Source organism: Caretta caretta, chromosome 1 (genome assembly GCF_965140235.1).
Source record: "Caretta caretta isolate rCarCar2 chromosome 1, rCarCar1.hap1, whole genome shotgun sequence".
In the NCBI taxonomy this organism is placed as follows: Eukaryota; Metazoa; Chordata; order Testudines; family Cheloniidae; genus Caretta; species Caretta caretta.
In genome coordinates, this window is record NC_134206.1 from 133333413 (window position 1) to 133352098 (window position 18686).

Consider the following 18686-nt stretch of genomic DNA (forward strand, 5'->3'; position numbering starts at 1 on the left):
TATATATGTCATTTCATATAGGGGTGAGTGAATGTGTGTAATATAGTCTGTATATTCATACAGACACAAATATAAATATATAGATTACTGCTGCAGAGGAGTACAATATTGACTTATTTTCTGTTCTCCATGAAAGTACAGTAAAGTATAGCTTTATTTTTACTTCTGGGACACACCCACACATATAGCCAAGCAGCAATATGTGTATGTCTCTCAGTCACTAATCTAAAAGAAAGCCAGCTAGCAGAAACCAGATATTTTACCAGTGTTCCTTTACTTGGGCTAAACCTTCCAAACCCACAACATTAAAGCAATAATTTTAAACTTTCTTCAAACTTGAAACCACCCCATCTGTGTTTTGGTTTTATATTGTACATACAGCACACACACTCCAGTAGTGTAAACAGAGCTGCTGTTTATCTAACATGTTATTTTCTAATTTAAAATCTAAATTACCATTAAAAAAGATATGTTCTTGATTGAATGTCTTGTCTTAAGCACAAGATAGCTCAGTAGTATATATTAGAGGATCCCTGCAATAGGCTGTCACTGACAAAACAATGCAGAATTGAATATAATTAAGGCTCTGATTTAGTCATGGAAGTCACGGAATCCATGACTTCCAAAGACCTCCATGATTTCAGCGAGTGCTGGCTGGGAGCTGCAGGTACCCCGCAGCTCCTGGTCGCCACGGTCAGCAAGGGGGACTCCCGCCGCTCCCCCATACCCCACCTTCCCCGCGGACATCAGGGGGAATCCCCACTGCTCCTGGCCGCTGAGGGTGGCAGAGGGACCTCCACCACTCCCGGCCACCGCAGGCGGCATGGGGTACCCGGCAGCAAGGGGGATCCCCGCTGCTCCCATCCGCTGCGGACAGCAGGGGAGACCCCCGCCGGCAAGAGGGACCCCCGCTGCTCCCGGCCACTGTGGGCAGCAGGGGGGATCCCTAGACCTCCCAGCCGCTGCAGGAGGCGGGGGGAACTGCCAGCAGAGGGGGAGCCCGGAGCTCCCAACCTCTTCCCCCTCTCCCCCGGTTGCCCAGGCTACTCATTTTGTCATGGAGATTCTCAGTAACAGTCAAGGACAGGTCACAGGCTTCCGTGAATTTTTCATTATTGCCCATGACCTGTCCATGATCTTTATTAAAAATACCCGTGACAAAAACTTAGGCTTAAATATAATTATTCTTTTTTGAGTAGCTGTTTTTTCTTCTTCTTTCCTTCTTTCTCATTTTTTCTTCCTTTTTTTCTATTTATGCAAAGATAAACTAGGTTCTGATTATGAGACTTTCATATTTTATGTGCAGGGTATTTTTAAAAAATGCATTTTTTTTATAAACTCATGTTTTGAACTGTTTCAAGACAGGTGTAAGTATTGTACTTTGTCAGTCCTGTAGCCTATAGAGAAGTCATGTTTTATGTAGTGTGAGGCTAATGCTGGAGATCTGTGTAAGTGAAATAATAATTTACTTTTAAAATGTCTGAGAAAAGGTAGATCCCTAAGTTGAGGGTTTGAGATGTGATATGAGAAAAGGTTTCCTTGTATTAATAAATTGATCTTTGTTAGCATACAGACAGACCTTTTCCCTTTTTATGGATAAGAATCAGCATCAAAAGATCTTGAATTTACAACAGTTAATTTCCCTTTCTTTTTTTCCAGAATTGAAAGGGTGATAGATAACAACACTACAGTAAAAATGGTTCCCATCAAGATAGTTCATTCTGAGAGCAATGCAGAGAAGGAAAGTCGCCAGAACCTCGTGAGCACCATGGAGCCTCCTGCCTTACCTAGTGGTTTGGAGAAGGACCAGATTAAAACACTCAGTACTTCTGAGCAATCCTACTCACGTTTCTGTGCTTACACAAGGCAGGGTGTAGAACCAGAGCCTGAGAGCAAAACCAGACTCCCTGACCCACAATCAGCCGAAGCACTTGGGAACAACTTGAAGGACAGTGATGCCTCCATCCCTGTAATCAGCTACGTGAAGGCCAAAGAGAAGACCTTTGAAGACTGGAAGTCTGAGGAACTAGCCAGAGAGATTGTGGGAAAAGATAAATCTCTAGCAGATATTTTGGATCCTAATGTGAAAATAAAAACTACGATGGATCTGATGGTGGGAATCTTCCCTAAAGACGAACACCTCTTAGAAGAAGCTCAACAACGCAGAAAGCTCCTACCAAAAGTTCCTTCTCCAAAAATTGCAGAGGAAAAGTGAGTAAAGTGTTTCCACAATCCAGTGACCTTTCCCTTGTTGCTGTCCAACTTTGTATTTTTCCCTAAACATTTAAGGATCCTTCTTCATATTGTTCATTTTTAGGTATTCCCATTAAAATGGCATTTTTGGCAGTGTTATTTATTGACCAGATCAATAATCACAGGAGCAAAAATTAGAGTCCTATTGCAAAGAACATATATATGTTAAGCTCTGTACAAGTTAGTTATGGTGTAATATATTTATTACATTACACCACAACCAAACTGGGAAAAGCTAAACAATCACATAAGGGAGTTTGGGAAGGAACAATTAGAATTCTATCATGAGACAATTCTCAAAGGCTTTAGAAATTTCACTAAGACCATCCAGTGTGATGAGGTCCAGACAGGGAAAGGAGCAACGTTTTAGTATTTATAATATCAAGACGGCTTACAAAGAAAACTTAAAATGAACATAGATAATATAACCTGGATCAAAGTAACCTGTTATTACCTAGTTGAGAATGGGAACAGAACAGTAAAATATAACAAAAAAGCAGTTGAATCATACAGATCTTTGATCTCTGAGTGTTGGTGCAATTTCAGATACAATTTTGTCCTGAAGTTCGATGAGAAACCTTATATTGTGTAATGCCCTGAATTTGGTAGCCTGAAGCGTGGTTATAATCAATACGCTATGGGAACTTTTAAAAACCGTTTCTAGGAGTTCTCACAGATAATGGCACTGAGGTTATCGTAGTGCTTTTTAAAGTGGAACTTGAAGGCTGTTGCATCAAAATTTCTGCCTGTGTGAGACAAACTTGGTTTAGGTTTCTCTCACATTAATGGTGAAGGCTTCTCTATACCAAGGTTTTTTTTGTTTGCTAGTGGACAGATGCTGACATCGCAAAATTTTTCATCACAGTTGATATTTACTGGAATCCTGTGAGCAATCTCAGCAGAGACATATTCCTAATCTCAAAGGCAGGGCCCTCCAGGTTGAAGACTCAATACTGGATGGGGTTATGGAGAAGCTTGCATTGTCACTGTCCTTGTTATAGCTGGTCTCTGGATCTAGGGAAGCAGTCTTTTTCTAGAACTGTTAACAATCATGCACACTCAGGAACACAGGCACTGCCATACTGGATCAAAGCAGTGGTTCTCAACCTCTTTACCATTGTGGGCCACATATGCAGTTCTCTGGGTTGTGTGCCACATCCACACAATACTACCTGTATGGCCTTGAGGATGTCACATGGGCCGAATCTGTGTCCTGATCAGGCCGCAAGCAGCCCGCAGGTTGAGAACCACTGATCTAATCCAATATTCTACCTCCAACAGTGACCAGCACCAAGCACTACAGAGGAAGATGCAAAAAAGCCTGTAATAAATAAATGTGGGATAATCTGCCCTCGGAGAAAGTTTTTGCCTGACCTCCAACAGTTAGAGGCCACTCTATGCCCAGAAGCATGAAGGTTTATATCCCTTCTAAATGTCTTGGTTTTGTTTTACTATTATAATATTGGGTATTCTTCTTACTTATGTAAATGTCTGATTCTTTTTTGAATCCTGCTAATTCCATTGAATTAATTTGGAGCTGGAGATAGTCATGCTTGCATAACAGTGTGCCAGTCAAGAGATGGGGGAGTTCAGACAGAAAATAGAGAAGAAAAGGATTTTAAATTTATGTTTCTTAAAGCACTGCCTTGACCAGTTATGAATTTTAATCATGTCGTTAACAGTGTCCTAATTCTTTCACTTTAAAAATGTTTACTAAATGCATTTTGAAAATTCAGTACTGCTTCATCCGCTGTGGTATTTTTGGTATTGTTGATCATTGCTAATATTTCTGGTTTTATTACTCTGCTTCCTGAGTCTCTTAAAATCCCCATAAAGACCACTTTTCAACTAATCAAGAGAGTGTTGCATAAAGTAATAGGATCTTTAAGGTTCATAATGGAAAAAATGAAATGTGGTCTGCTGCATTTTCACCAGAAGATGTGTTTTGAGGATTATGGAATCACTAACCAGTGAGAGCACAGATGTAGACAAAACCATTGCCTTCATACCAATGCCTGTTTAATCAAGAATAGTAAATAATGATTTAATCACTGTTACAAAGTGCAATTAAAAGACAGACTGCGAATAATTGCTTCCAGCTGGAGGCTTTGCTAGTTCCTTTTAATTGCCTAAGTTGATAACTAGCTTTTGTGACTTCCAGTGTGGCAATTTTTCCTCCGACATTTGACCCTGCATTGTTGCCATAGTTATCATCTTTCCATTAAACAGTCCATTTACTTGGCAAAATGATGGGTTTGAAAGACTGTTCTCTCTTTTCAGTGCTCAGGATGTCAGGCAGTTAATTAAAGTTATGACTGTTTTTTTTACCAGGAAAGAGGAGCAGGGCATGCCTTCTGCCATCTCCTTGACAACCAATTCCACTTACTACAGCACATCTGCACCAAAAGCAGAATTGCTGATTAAAATGAAGGACATGCAGGAGCAGCAGCAACAGCAGCAGCAGAGCGAAGAGGATTCTGAAGATGAGCTTGACCATGACTTGTCAGAAAAGAAGGTAACACAGTTTTGCCCTTTGAAATATTTAATAGGATTTTCAAACCTGGATGCCTCAAATTAAGCTCCTAAATTCACAGGTAAGCATCTAAATAAGAGGCCTGGTTTTAAGCCAGTGGGATTTCCTGGGTGCTCAGCAGTTTTGAAAGATCAAGTCACTTATTTTTGTGTCTAGCTCTGGACCGAGGAACCTAACTTTAGACAAACGGGCATATTTTTAAAATCTTTGTGTGTATGTTTTTGTCTTTTTCTGTAGAACCTTTCCACCTGAGAGTATCTGTGTGTAAGAGAAGTGTGCTTTGAGAAAGAGTTGCTGAGCACCCACAAATCCCACTGGACTCAGTGGGCCCTTGGATTTCTCTAGGCTTTTGAAAATTAGGCCATCTGTCTTCTGTCAATTTTTTGTTATTGCTCATGAAAGCAAGAGCCTGCTAACATTGCTGGAGCTAGATAGGCAGTTTGGTGGGTGCTCAGCTCACACCATTAACCACAATCCCCTACACACACGTACACACACACACATCCCTGTGGCACCTTAGGGCTTGTCTACACTTACATTTGATAGCGCTCTAACTTGCTGGCTCAGAGGTGTGAAAAATCATCCCCCTGAGCACGGCAAGTCAGAGCGCTTTAAAGCGCTAGTGTAGACAGGCTCCGAGCGCCGGGAGCCACTCTCCCAGCTCTCGGAGCTTATCCCCTCGTGGAGGTGGATTACCAGGAGCGCTGGGAGAGCTCGCTCACGCGCGACCACACTCGCACTTCAAAGCGCTGCTGTGGGAGCATTCCTATGGCAGCGCTTTGAAGTTTCCAGTGTAGACATACCCTTAGTCTTGACCTGCATAGTATTCCAGTGCTGAGAATCTGTGTGAAGTGGTGATTTTGTGATGGTTGTACAGTGTGTGTCGTCTTAGTTAGATTGAAAGCACCAGATTCTATTCATTTGTGATTTGGCACAAATAGATTTTAGCCTTGCTTCCCAGTCATGAGAAACTGGGGGAAATCATCTGTTGTGCTATTCAGCCATCTGTTTCTGTGTTAAGTGGTCTAGTTTTAACTATATTTACTTAAAACAGCAATACCAGGGAAGAAGCAGCCTTCAGTTCCGGGATATCTTCTTTAGTGAACGTAAACTGTCACGATCAACCTCCAGTGTTCGTTTAGTAATCAAAACCGGTAGGAATGACCTTCAATTGAATAAAAGGGAAATTGTTTTTAAAAACTGTTCATATATGCCAAGGATTCCATTGCAGTTTGAAGCAATTTACTAGACTAGAGAAGAGCATTAATTATTCTTGCTTCGTTTTATGTGGTCCTTGTAATGCCAATAATTGTTTGTTTTGTTTTCATTGATTTAGACAGAAAAATTGTTAGGTCATGTTGTCTGACAAAAAAAGTGCACAAGTTAGAAATTGAGAATGACAATTCACAAGCGTCTAAGTCAAAATGTTCTTTATTTGTGGTGGTGTCTGTTTACATGAAAAACATATTTCTCTTCATCGCTTCCCCCACACCACTAAACACAGATTATACAAGCTGAGAAGTATGTCCATGTATAGCGGTACTAGACACCCTCCCTCTCTCATGTCTGTGATATACACATTCCTGTTTACTCACCCATCTGCTCCTTTGCATGCAGTGGAATGTGAGCTCTCAATCCAGCAGGCTTTCATCTTAGATCTCGTCATGCCAGTGTATGCAAATCACAGTAAATGGGTCAAGCCATCCTTATAAAACTGCCAAGATCTATAACATGGTCCAATTTCACATAACTGCCAGCTGCTGAAAAAAGGGCCTTTGGGGCCTGAAAGCTTGATTGTCATTTATGTGTCAGTCTACTAAAAGAGACACTGTATGCTTTGAACCTGTTTGTTACTTCATTGAAACTCACCAGTTCTGTTACGAGAAATCGTGGTTTTAGTCCAATCTGGAATTCACAGTGGGTTTTCCAGGACCAGTTTACACCTGCCATTCTCTGTTTAGCATATACTTGCTGTTCTCTTATTTATTTTAAAATAATAAAATGTTGATGAACACTCAGGATGGGTGTGGGGATTTTATGCAGAGAAATTGCGCATGTCTATTACAAATAATTAGAGACAATCTCCCTAATAAGTGAAATGTTGTGGTCACGTAAAGCAATATGTTTATTGAGGAACAATATGCTTGGCACAAATATAATACAAATGGATTTGAACTGATGTAGGAAGGCAATAAAAGGGACCTTGAAGTTATATTGGGTTTGAAAAATCTGCTTGCGGCGAGTGAGAGGTTTTATAGTCTTTTCAGACATGAATCTAGTGTGAAATGAGGCAGAGAACTGAGTGTAAACCCACAAGTGTAAAACCAGTGCAGTGCTGTCTTCCCAAGCCTGCAGAGAGAGAGTACAATCTCCTCTGCTGCTGCTGATAGCTTTGCTTTGGTAAGCTGCTGCTGAGTGAAATTAACAAGGGTGCAGTCCATTTCTCTGCTACTATTCAAAGTAACAAGGATTCCGGAAAATCAGGTCCATGTGGTCTGGTCTACACTAATAAACTTGGTAGCTACAGTTCACCCCCATCCCATTTCAAAACTGTAATTGATGTCAGGAAGACATTATGGCTCAGTGGATTACTAATGGGATATTAGGCAGTTTCCACGGTATGCATCCGATGAAGTGAGCTGTAGCTCACGAAAGCTCATGCTCAAATAAATTGGTTAGTCTCTAAGGTGCCACAAGTACTCCTTTTCTTTTTAATGGGATATGTAGTTTTTAATCTGTTTTGTAGGTCCCATATTCATATTTAGCAAAGGTCAGTAGTGAGTTCAAAATCATCTTCCTCTGGTGGTTTGTGTGGAAAGAGTTAATCATCTCAATTCAGTTCCCAATGAATATGTGTCCACATCAAAATTGATGTGTCTACTTACAGTCTTAGAAGAAAGGTTATGTGCATGTATACTGATCTACCTTCCTCACATTTAAGGTGGTCCTTCCATGACTAGTTTTAGGCATATTAGGAGGGCAATATAGCACAGAGCATGACTATATTTAATCATGCATCTTGTAATAAAATAGTAGGATTATTAAATTGCATGGCATTCTAGGAAATAGGTCTACAGCAGCCTGACCCAGTTAATCCAAATCAAACTTCATTTGCATTTAGGAGGGAACAAAAAATCAAATCCTTCCGATTAATCCGTTAGTAGAGCATGCATCTGTAAAACTGCTTGCTACCTTAATCTTTTGGACACCCAGACAAACAGATAACCCCGATACAGATTAACCTGGCCTGAGAATATTAAATCAAAACAAGATAGAGCCTGCCCTGATAATCCATATGTTTGATTTCAGAAGTACTCTTTGTTAGGTTTTAAGCTACAGTTGGCCTCTGTTAGGGTGGCTGAGTTTTGGGGGTTCCCAAAACAAACTGTCAGTGCTTACTCTGTGTTACTCTGCAGATGGCTATACCTTCCTGTGTATAGTGTAAGGGTCAGTAACATATTCCTGGGAAACAGGGATGGGTTTCTGTTTAATTGTACGTATTCAATTGGTTGGTTGAAATCAGAGTTCCCAACGAGTGTGCCACGAAATCAAGAAACTTAAAAGAAAAACAAACATGGTAATTATTTTGCAATACCACTTAACATCTCAGACTATGTAGCCTGCATTAAAAATCGACACTAACAGGTGAAAAATTATTAATATTTACAGAAAGATGAGGCATGCTGTTGTCCTTTACAGGCATATAAGACCCCAGCCCAAAGGATGAATTTTTTTAGGGAGGCAGCATGGTAACAGCAGAGAACACAGTCGGGAGACTGGGGCTCTGGTTCTGCTCTGACAGTGACTCACTGCATGACCGGGGCAAGTCTGTTTCCCTCTCTATCAAATGGAAATAATACTTACCTCACCAGGATGTTAGGGGCCTTGTTTTTGGGGGTACTCTGAGACCTTTTGATGGAAGGTGCTGTAGAAGTACTAATTAGTTGAGCCCTGTGTTTTTCACAAATACAAAATAGCATGAAATAAAGGGGGGGAAATATAAAAAATAACATAAAATGAAAAACTCACCCAACAGCAGTGGCTCCTGCAGCCGTTGTTCCGCAGGGTTGGTGCCCGGCTTCCCACCCCGGGCATTGCTACCTGGCAGATGGAATTGCAGCACCACCCCACATGATGACAGAGTTGCAGCTGGGCCAAACTTGAGTAGCGCTGCAACTCTATGCGCTAGGTCACAACTCTTGGAGCAGGGAGCTGGGCCCAGCCTGGCAGGAAGTAAAAGATCCCAACAGCGTAGCAGGCCATGTGTTAGTATTAACCTGCCATGTGGAAGACCTAGCTTTTTATGCCCATATTTTGCTTAGCACCATTAGCCTCCACCCCAAGAACGGTTATGCTTGAGAGTGCTGTGGGGATAGTCTTTGAGGAGGAGAGAGTACTTTTGTTACTCAGTAATCGGCTTTTGGAATTGGAAGCCGATCTAAGGAATAGCAGTAGTGAGCTCCAAAGGACATCTTGTCTTCTGCCATGGTGGTGAATTGCCAAAGGGTGAGCTCTTATAACGTAGACCTAGGTCTATCAAAAGTTTGTGTCCTGATTTTTTTTGAATCCAGAACACTACCAAGGCCTAGATGAACATCCTATGTCTGTAATGTGCATACCTTTCAACCTGCCATGCCCCAGATGTGGGTTGCATTGTGTGACAGGGACTCATAAAAATTCATGCAGTGATGCTGGTGTTTATTCCTTAATAATAATTTTGTGATTCATTGGTTCTTGTGTAAACAATTTTCTACATAAAAGTGAGGGGAGACTAGATTTCTGTGGGATGCAGATAACTTTGGGACTTAAATGAGTGACACCCTCAACGTGTGAGACATGAAGAATTCTTGTAACACGTAGCATGATGACGAGGACAAAAGAATTGGGGCCAGGAATCAGCTGTGAACACCTGTACCTCCTTGCTCTCTGGCCAGCTGACCATATGTCTTAAGTGAAGTGTTCTACTCCTTGGACTGACATTTGATTGGCTTCTCAGCTCCACGGTAGGCAGAGTCGCAGATTTGCCCTTAATCTATCACAAAGGAGTGTCTATAACAGGATTGGGGAGGAAATGGAGAGAATCCTGGGAGCCCAGTGAGTGACAAAGAACAAATTCATTTCTTCTCCCCCTTTCCCTGGTGGAGAAAAAACAAGATAGAGTAACTTTGATTTCTTGCCATGTGAAGTAATTCTCCTGGAGCTTGAAAGCCTTTTTTAGCAATGAAATGTAAGATAATGTGCTTGCAAAAAACTTTATCTGTAGACTTGAATTCTCTAGTTGGACAACAGTCACAGCCATAATCACAGTTTCCCTTGCAGTCATAAACACACAGACCACTGCTAATCAGAATCAATGGCTGGTGTTTCTTTGGGGGTTTGCCATGTAACAAAGCAAATTAAGGACATGATCCATCTTCTCAGTCAGTGAGAGTGTTGCTGATGACCTCAATGAGAGGAAGATTGAGGCCTAAGAATCTACAGTAGAGGGGTCCTGTTTTGTTTTGGGCTTTGTAAACTGATATATTCTAGGAGGGGAGATGGAATCTGCTGGGTCAAGTGTATCTAATAAATTCTTGCTCCCCTTTTGTTGTCCACAGCAAAAACTCATTGACAGCATCAGTAGGAAGCTGCAGGTGCTGCGCGAAGCTCGGGAGACGCTCCTGGAAGACATCCAAGCAAACAATGCACTCGGAGATGAGGTGGAGGCTATTGTGAAAGAGGTCTGCAAACCTAATGAGTTTGACAAGTTCAGGATGTTCATTGGGGACCTGGACAAAGTGGTCAACCTGCTGCTGTCACTGTCAGGTCGACTGGCCAGGGTGGAAAATGCCCTGAATAACTTGGATGAAAATGCCTCTCCTGAGGAACGGGTAAGGCAGGTTGCTAAAGGGCAATAGTATTATTTCGGTATTTAAGGAACCAGCGTGGTAGGCTTTTTTTATTTGAACACCAGGTGGGCAAGAGAGTGGAGGGGAGAAAACTGCTGTGTTGATAATTCACATCAGGATGCTTTCATTAGATCTCGTTAATACTCTTAACCTTGCCTTGCTTTCACTCAGAATACACCCACTACAAGTGGCTTGGCCCTGAAGAATGCATGACACTTTGTGCCCAGGTTTAGGAGAGCAGGGTGTTTAAAAGCACTGACATGCCTTTCTTTCTGAAACACTAAAAGACAAGTGCCTTGATGAAAGATGATGAGCAGAGGAGCCTCCTGTTTCTTTAACAAAGAAGAGAAAAAATAAGTGGGGGAGAACAAACTAAAAGTAATTGTCTGACTCAGCAATTTGGGATGCTTAAAAATGAACAGATTGTATTTGAGTTCCAGTCCATACACACTGTCGACAGTGTACTATTATTAATTTAAAAAAACCAATGAGGAGTCCTTGTGGCACCTTAGAGACTAACAAAATTATTTGGGCATAAGCTTTTGTGGCCACGAAAGCTTATGCCCAAATAAATTGGTTAGTCTCTAAGGTGCCACAAGGACTCCTCGTTGTTTTTGCTGATACAGACTAATCTGACTACCACTCTGAGACCTATTATTAATTTGTATTATGGCAGAACCAAGGACCCTAGTCAGTGATTGGGACCCATTACATTAGATACTGTACAGACATGTAACAAAGACAATGGTTCCTGCTTTAGAGAACTGACAGGATGCAGTACTGGACAAAAAGTAGAGAAATGGGGTGGAGCTAGATGGGAACACAGCGTTTTTAAAAAAAAAGTTTGACAGAAAAATGGAAGTCATGGCTTCCTATTTACCTGATCAGTGTCAGATGGTAGTGATTTATAGGAATCTCAGCAGAAGTAGGTTTGTAGGAAGGATTTTAAGGACCAGGTATTGATTACTAATCTTTCTATAACAGCAGAGAAATGGAAACTTATTGCTATATAGTATTATCTGGTAGCCACAGTCTTTCCATAGTTAAAACTGAGACTTGCTTCCTTTGCATGTCTGACTTTAGATTCCTGTTTGTTACATTTTTAAAAAAAAGCTGAAAAAAGCACCTCTCTGCGTCAGATTTTGCATTGCTGGCCTGTGGCCCCAGTGCAATCTTTTGCCCAACTTGGACACACTTTTTGAAGACCTGGATCTAATAAAGACCTGGATCTAAGGTTTTTAATCATGTTGTGAAAAATCTTTCCTGAAAAGATGTGGACCTGAGGACCAGTTTTTGACGCAGGAAAGGCATGTTTGCAAAGGTGTTCACTGACAATTTAAGACTTTATGAATGGTCCATTGGGCAATGGTGGACTTTAAAAGGGCATGATATGGCTAGGAGATATTTAGGCTTTCATTTTAAAAAAAAAAGTCACTGGCCTTGCAGGGGGTTTTCAAATTGTAAACGAGTTTCTAGGGAGGTTTGCCATTGATTCTGCTCCAAACAGCATTTCTGAGTTCTAGGAAGAATCTGGGAATTGAGTGCATCTTCCCCACGTGCACACACATACGAGTACTTTGTGGGAGAAGAAAATAATCTTCTCCCACCTCCATGCCCTTGTGAAAAATACCGTGTTACAAAAATGGCTTATGAAATTAGGTGTGCAAGAGTGGTGAAGAGGAGCCAGTATGAGGCTGGTGTCACAGGAGCAGAGTTAGGATTTCATGTCTATTTTAACAGCATTTTCAAGCATTTGTTTCTTGAAATTGAACTTTAATTCTGAAATGTCTTTTGGTTGCATGCTATCCTTAGCACATTTTATAAGAATTTTTACTGTCAAGTTACTCTCAGCATCAAATTAGTCTGAACTTTAATTCCAGCTTCATGGATTATTTTCTATATGCAAATTCTCATGTTGATGTGTATCATTTCCTTTAGTGTTACTGGGACCCCTGCACATTAACATGTAGTTGTATTTTTTTAGCCTTATTGTAATGTAAATCATTTTCTAATACTCAGTACAGACAAAAAGAAAAGGAGTACTAGTGGCATCTTAGAGACTAACCAATTTATTTGATCACAAGCTTTCGTGAGCTACAGCTCACTTCATCGGATGCATTCAGTGGAAAATACAGTGAGGAGATTTATATACACACAGAACATGAAAAAATGGGTGTTATCATACACACTGTAAGGAGAGTGATCACTTAAGATGAGCTATTACCAGCAGGAGAGCGGGGGCGGGGGGGGGGGGGGGAGAGAAAACCTTTTGTAGTGATAATCAAGGTGGGCCATTTCCAGCAGTTAACAGGATCTTCCGAGGAACGGGGGGGGTGATACTGTCAAGAGAAGGACTGGCTTTGAACTTCTTAGTAGAATAAGAATCAGTCACTTGATGGTGCAGAGACTCAAAGGAGAATTTACGTAGGGAACAAAGCTGAAAATCAGGGTATGTGATTACACATTTTTTGCCTAGATCCATGTGTGTAAACAAAATCTCCATCCTTGTCTCTTCTTCCGTGCGCATAGATCTCTTCTGCCTGTTGTTTTGTCCTCCTGCTGATGCTCCAGGTCACCGCAGAGAAGCAGCTTTGCTTGGGCATAGCAGTTCATGACAATGCAGGGGATGCTGTCTAGATTCAGTGTGTCTCAGAATAGAAAGTCAGGCGAGATTTCCACAGAGCTGGTTGAGTGATGCATTAGGGTACCAGCAAGACAGACGCATGGACTAGTGAGAAGAGGCTGATCTTTTGAACGGGCTGTGCTTTTGTTTTTGCTTCTCTGCCCCTACTCTTATCCACACCCATTCCCCATGATCATATTCCTTTACTTCTGATTAGAAAAGTGCACATTACAATAAGGAAGAAAACCCTATCAGGTTCATATTGGGTTAGTATGCAGCATAATTAGGGCCCTACCAAATTCATGGTCCATTCTGGTCAATTTCAGTCATAGGGTTTTAAAAATCCTAAATTTCACAGTTTCAGATATTTAACTCTGAAATTTCAGGGTATTGTAAGTGTGGGGGTCCCAACCCAAAACAGGGTCGTGGGGATGGGGCTATTAAAGGGGGTTGCGGTATGGCCACCCTTACTTCTGTGCTGCTGCCTTCAGAGGTGGGCAGTCGGAGAGCAGATGCTGGCTGGGCACCCAGCTCGGAAGGGAGCGCCACTACCACCAGCAGCGCAAAAATAAGGGTAGCAGCACCATACCCATGTTATGCCACCCTCACGTCTGTGCTGCTGCTGGAGGCTGTGAGGCCTTCAGAGCTGGACTCCCAGCCTGCAGCCGTGGAGCTTCCTGCAGCTAGGGGAGGTTCCCGGAGATGGGTCTAACCCCGCCTCGGGAGCAGCCCATGCAGAGGAAGAAGTCCTGGCCCTCCTTAGCCCCTCCAGGACCAGCAGCTGGAACTCAGCTCTTGGAAGTGAAAGGGGCCTTGGGCTGGCTCTGTGTGTGTTGGGGGCAGGGGGTGACCATGGTGCCCCAAGTGGTCACCCACTTGCCCACCCAGAAGGCCAGCCCTTTCCCTTCCCCAAGGTGATGACACCCCCCCCCATACCATGCCACCTCCCTTCTGCAGTGCTGCTGGTGGTACTGCTGCCTTCAGAGCTGGGCTCCCAGCCATTAGCCGCTGCTCCCTAGCCACCCACCTCTTGAAATCTGATCTCCTCTACAATAGCCAGATTTCATGGGGGAGATCAGATTTCACGGTCTGTGACGTGTTTTCACGGCTGCAAATTTAGTAGGGCCCTAAGCATAATGAAGAGCTCTCTGTCAACTCTTCTCAACCCCAAGCAGTGTGTTTTCACAGTTTGATGTTTTCACAGTTTGATGCTCTGGCAGTCATTTGAGAGACCTAATCTGGGTTTAATTCATTGCTGGTTACACATGCAAGTAGATCTTGCAAATAATTTCTGGAAATCAGGATGGCATCCATGTTACTTCATGCTAGTGCTTCCCACAGGCAGCTGTATTTGTTATAATTCTTCCTGTAAACCATTAAGCACTAAGTAAAGGACCTTACTTACCAGTGTTTATAAAACGTATTCCTAAGTGCTTTACTGTCTCTGCAGGTTTAATTCTCTTCTATTAATTCATTTTATCAGATTTATATTTATCAGTGGCAGTTGGGAGATCAAGTTAACCTTTAAGCAGCAGTTTTACAACTTATCTACAAGAACATTGGGTTCACAGAAAATCTGGGTGTGAATGTCCCCCTGCCATGGTCTAACTGTCTGTGTGGACCCTGCTGACTCATCATACCAGTTTGTTAATGCACTTTGATCTAGTCATCTTTGAAATGGGACTAGATCAAAGCACATTCACGAATTGTTAGTGCATGTCAGCAGGAGCCACATGGACAGTTAGTCCATGGCAGGCTAGTGCGGTGTACATGCGCTCCCTAGCTTGCCACGAACTAATTGTTTGCATAGACAAGTCCTTAGTCCCAGTCCGTCATACACACACCTCTTCATCCTTGTCCCTGCAGATAAAACTGATTTCAAGGTTGACCAGAAGACTGTTTGTCTTGAACTGGTATCTGTAATATGTTTCTCTTTCTCTTAAGCGGACATTGGTAGAGAAGCAGAAGCTGCTGACTCAGCAGCATGAAGATGCGAAAGAACTGAAGGAAAACCTGGACCGACGGGAGCGTATTGTCTTTGACATTTTGGCTAACTATCTAAGCGAAGAGAGCCTAGCGGATTATGAGCACTTTGTAAAGATGAAGTCAGCCCTTATCATTGAGCAGAGAGAGCTAGAGGACAAGATCAAGCTGGGGGAGGAGCAACTCAAGTGTCTGACGGACAGCCTCCAGCCTGACAGGCTCAGATAAGAGGTCAAGGCCCGGACCAAAGACTGGAAAACTGGTGCTTGCGCACAGCTTCAAAGTATGCAAGCGAAAACCCTGACTTGTATCTGTGTCTAGGAGGCGGAGTCAGACAAGAGAAAAATAGCTATTCGAGCAATAATGAGCTTTCTCGTTGTTTGGGTGATGTATTTAATTTTTTAAAGCCTCTTTTTAATCCCCGACTCTACAGCTGTTCTTCGTCTCTCAACCTAGCCTATAGAAAGTTCTGCAGGTGGCAGAGGAGAGATTCTAAGCTTTGAATTCAGTGTATTGTGAAGTCTGTTGCAATAGTGCATGCAAACAATAATGGTTTTCAAAATAAGATGTTTGATAGTCTTTATTGTCTTCAGAGGCTGTACAAACTGCTGGGAAGCCCAAAAGTAAATGAATAAAGAAGCTCTAATTTTAGGGCTTTTTTTTCTTTTTTTCGGTCCCATCAAGTAGGAGAAGCGTGTGTCATGTGTTTAATATTATGTTCAGGTTGCCAGCACTTTGATCCTGGTACGTCAGATGCTTTTTCTTTGTAACGTATCATATAAGAAAAGTTCTCACTTTCTCCTTTCAGAAAATAATTTCAAAGCCAATCTCAGCTGGCTAGCGGCTAAACCAACTTGAAAATCATTTAAGATTTACGTTACTGAAGTTAAGAACACATGGTTTAGAGAAACATCCTTTTTTCCCCAGTTTTTTATTTATTTTATTTTTTTGGCATGGCATAGAAACAGTTGTGGGCCCATTAATATTGTAGCATTTTTCTTACCAAGTTGTTTGATTTCCAGATGGGACTGAGGTTGCCTTGTTAGTTTGGGTCAGTTCATTTATCAACTAAACTATTTGGAAAATCTATTTGCTGCTTTGGGTTTCCCCCCAGCGCAGCTACCTTGTAGGAAAGAGTCACTAAGTTAACAGGACAAACTGTACTGCTTTTATTTTCCTTCTGTTTGTTCAACAGTTCACCTTTTTTATATAAATGGTTAAATTATACTCAAGCTGACCTATGTAATGCTATTTCTTTCTTCCTTCCCTCACCACCAAATGCACTATAAACACCTAGGCCACGTAAGTACAGCTAAGCCACGTGAGTTCAGTGCAGTATTCAGAGTAACTCTGGTTTGTAACTGTGAACATCTGTATGTTTTTTTTTTTGTTTTTTTTACTTCACATGTTGACATATACACTTTAATGATAGGACACTATTTTGTCAGTTCAAGACTACTGGAGGTGATATAGTAACATTGCTGTCCAGTAAAACTCTGATAATTTGCATCATGCTAACCCATCTCTTATGATGGCATTAACTGATTTGATCTCCTACAAATACTACAGAATTGCTCTGTGTACACATGTATTATCTCTATGTTAAGATATAGCTTTTAAGGGCAAAGGGAAATCTTAGCTTCATGTATAGACTATTTAAATTATATAAAGGAAGCCCTTTATCTCTGTATTTCAATAACAAACAGATTCTGCAACAAGGAGCTACTTTTAAGGCTGGCGTGGATACCAGCCTGTAGCAAACTCTTTGAACAGTACAAGTGATTAAAGATAAAACAGAATGAGAGAAAATCAACTCTTTACAACTGTTCTTGCAGTTTTAATATTGACAAAAGGTTCTTTGTCTATTATCAAAATCCTCCTTTTTCAGTGCTTCTCTTGGTCCCTTTTTCCTGATCAGTGAACTGCTTGGATTGCAGGGACTTGGCACAAAAACTTCTCTAAAACCAAGCCCTTCGCAGACAGCTATAAACGTTAAAAGGACAGTTTTGCCTATTATACGATCCTGATTCATGTATCCTGGGCCAGATCTTCAATTGGTGTAAATCAACTCCATCAAAGTCAAATGGGGCTACTGATTTAGTCTACCTGATGTTCTGGCCTTAATTTCTTCTTACAGTTTACCAAACTTAGACTTCTAACAAAATCCCACAAATATTTGCTGCTATGTTAATTGATAGTAGGACCAGTGAGTTTTCTCTTTCGACCCATTCCTTAACCATAAGAAACCCTAAGCTAAATAATTCCCAAATAAATTATGTTTAGCTTTAGTCAAGTAGTGTGCATTGTTTTACCTGTGACTTTTTAAATTTTTTTTACAGATTGTGGTTACTCTGACGTGTATGTGAAAAGTGACTGTGAATAATAATATAATTCCATTGTGTGTACAGTACTTTGATTTAGATCTTTCTGATAAAGATAGCAATACTGAAAGTGCTCTATCTGTTGTCGTTTTCACAAAGCAGTATATATAGTCACCCTGTCCCACTTTCTTCTTTTTAAATTGTGCTCAAAAGCTCTGTTAGTTGGGACCAGAAGATGGCTGTCTCCCAATGTTATATGTAAATCTGTAAATAGCTCTGTTGTTGCTTTAAAAAAAATGGCGGTGCTAATATTTTGCCTTTGGCATCATTAGGTGATGGCTGCTACTTCACCTCATGTCATCTCTCCATTTTAGATCCCTTTGTATAGCAAAAGATTTCTGTCAGGTTTTCCCCGTTTGGATTTTGCAGCCCAGAGTGAAAATGTGTACAGTTTTCTTGCTTGACACTTAACATTTACCTACTGACAAATTGTACTGCTTGACTTTGAGGAAATAAACTGTATATTTCAGTGTACTGAGTTTATCATTAATTTTATGCAGTCAAAATATCAAGACACCTACTCTTTCATTGGATACTCATGTCCACTTTGCTATCTCTCAGATAAGATAAAGCACATAGGGTAGCAGACTAATTACCTGCTGGTCTAAAATCAGAATCGATTTTTTTGTCAAACAAATTATTTTAAATTTAGATTAACTGATCAGTCTCAAGTCCCACATCTCGAACTGAAGGAGTACATAGTTGTGGCATTCCATGTAAGGATATAGATCAATAGGAAAGGTTAGGAAGAAGTGGGTCTGAATGATTTTCATCCCTTCTCTGACTGATCCTTGTTGCATGTGCTGTTTTTAGGTTTCCACTTTCCTCTATCTTTTTTCTACACCATACAAATAATAATAATAATTAATAATAAATATTATGAAGGAAGTGCAGAGAGGAAGATACAAGATTTTTCTCTTTAATTAACATGGGCAATTGAGTTGAATTGGTTCACCTTTAAGATATTGTATCATATACAAATGTCAAAGGGGTGAATAAATTAACTTGATTTGTAGTTAGTGGAC

At 41.1% G+C, this 18686-nt stretch overlaps 1 protein-coding gene across 10 annotated transcripts in view; it reads left to right on the plus strand.

Annotated features, from left to right (window-relative positions):
• The window catches only part of SHROOM2 (shroom family member 2), a 186727-nt gene extending 168592 nt beyond the window's left edge, over positions 1-18135 (plus strand). For all 10 annotated transcript variants that reach the window (XM_048860485.2, XM_048860504.2, XM_048860494.2 and 7 more), the window contains 4 exons: positions 1660-2211; positions 4585-4768; positions 10384-10656; positions 15242-18135. In XM_048860485.2, coding sequence (XP_048716442.1) covers positions 1660-2211; positions 4585-4768; positions 10384-10656; positions 15242-15508 — 1276 coding nt within the window. In that variant the 3' untranslated portion in view covers positions 15509-18135. The remainder of the gene's footprint in view (positions 1-1659; positions 2212-4584; positions 4769-10383; positions 10657-15241) is intronic.
• The last annotated feature ends 551 nt before the right edge of the window (positions 18136-18686 follow it).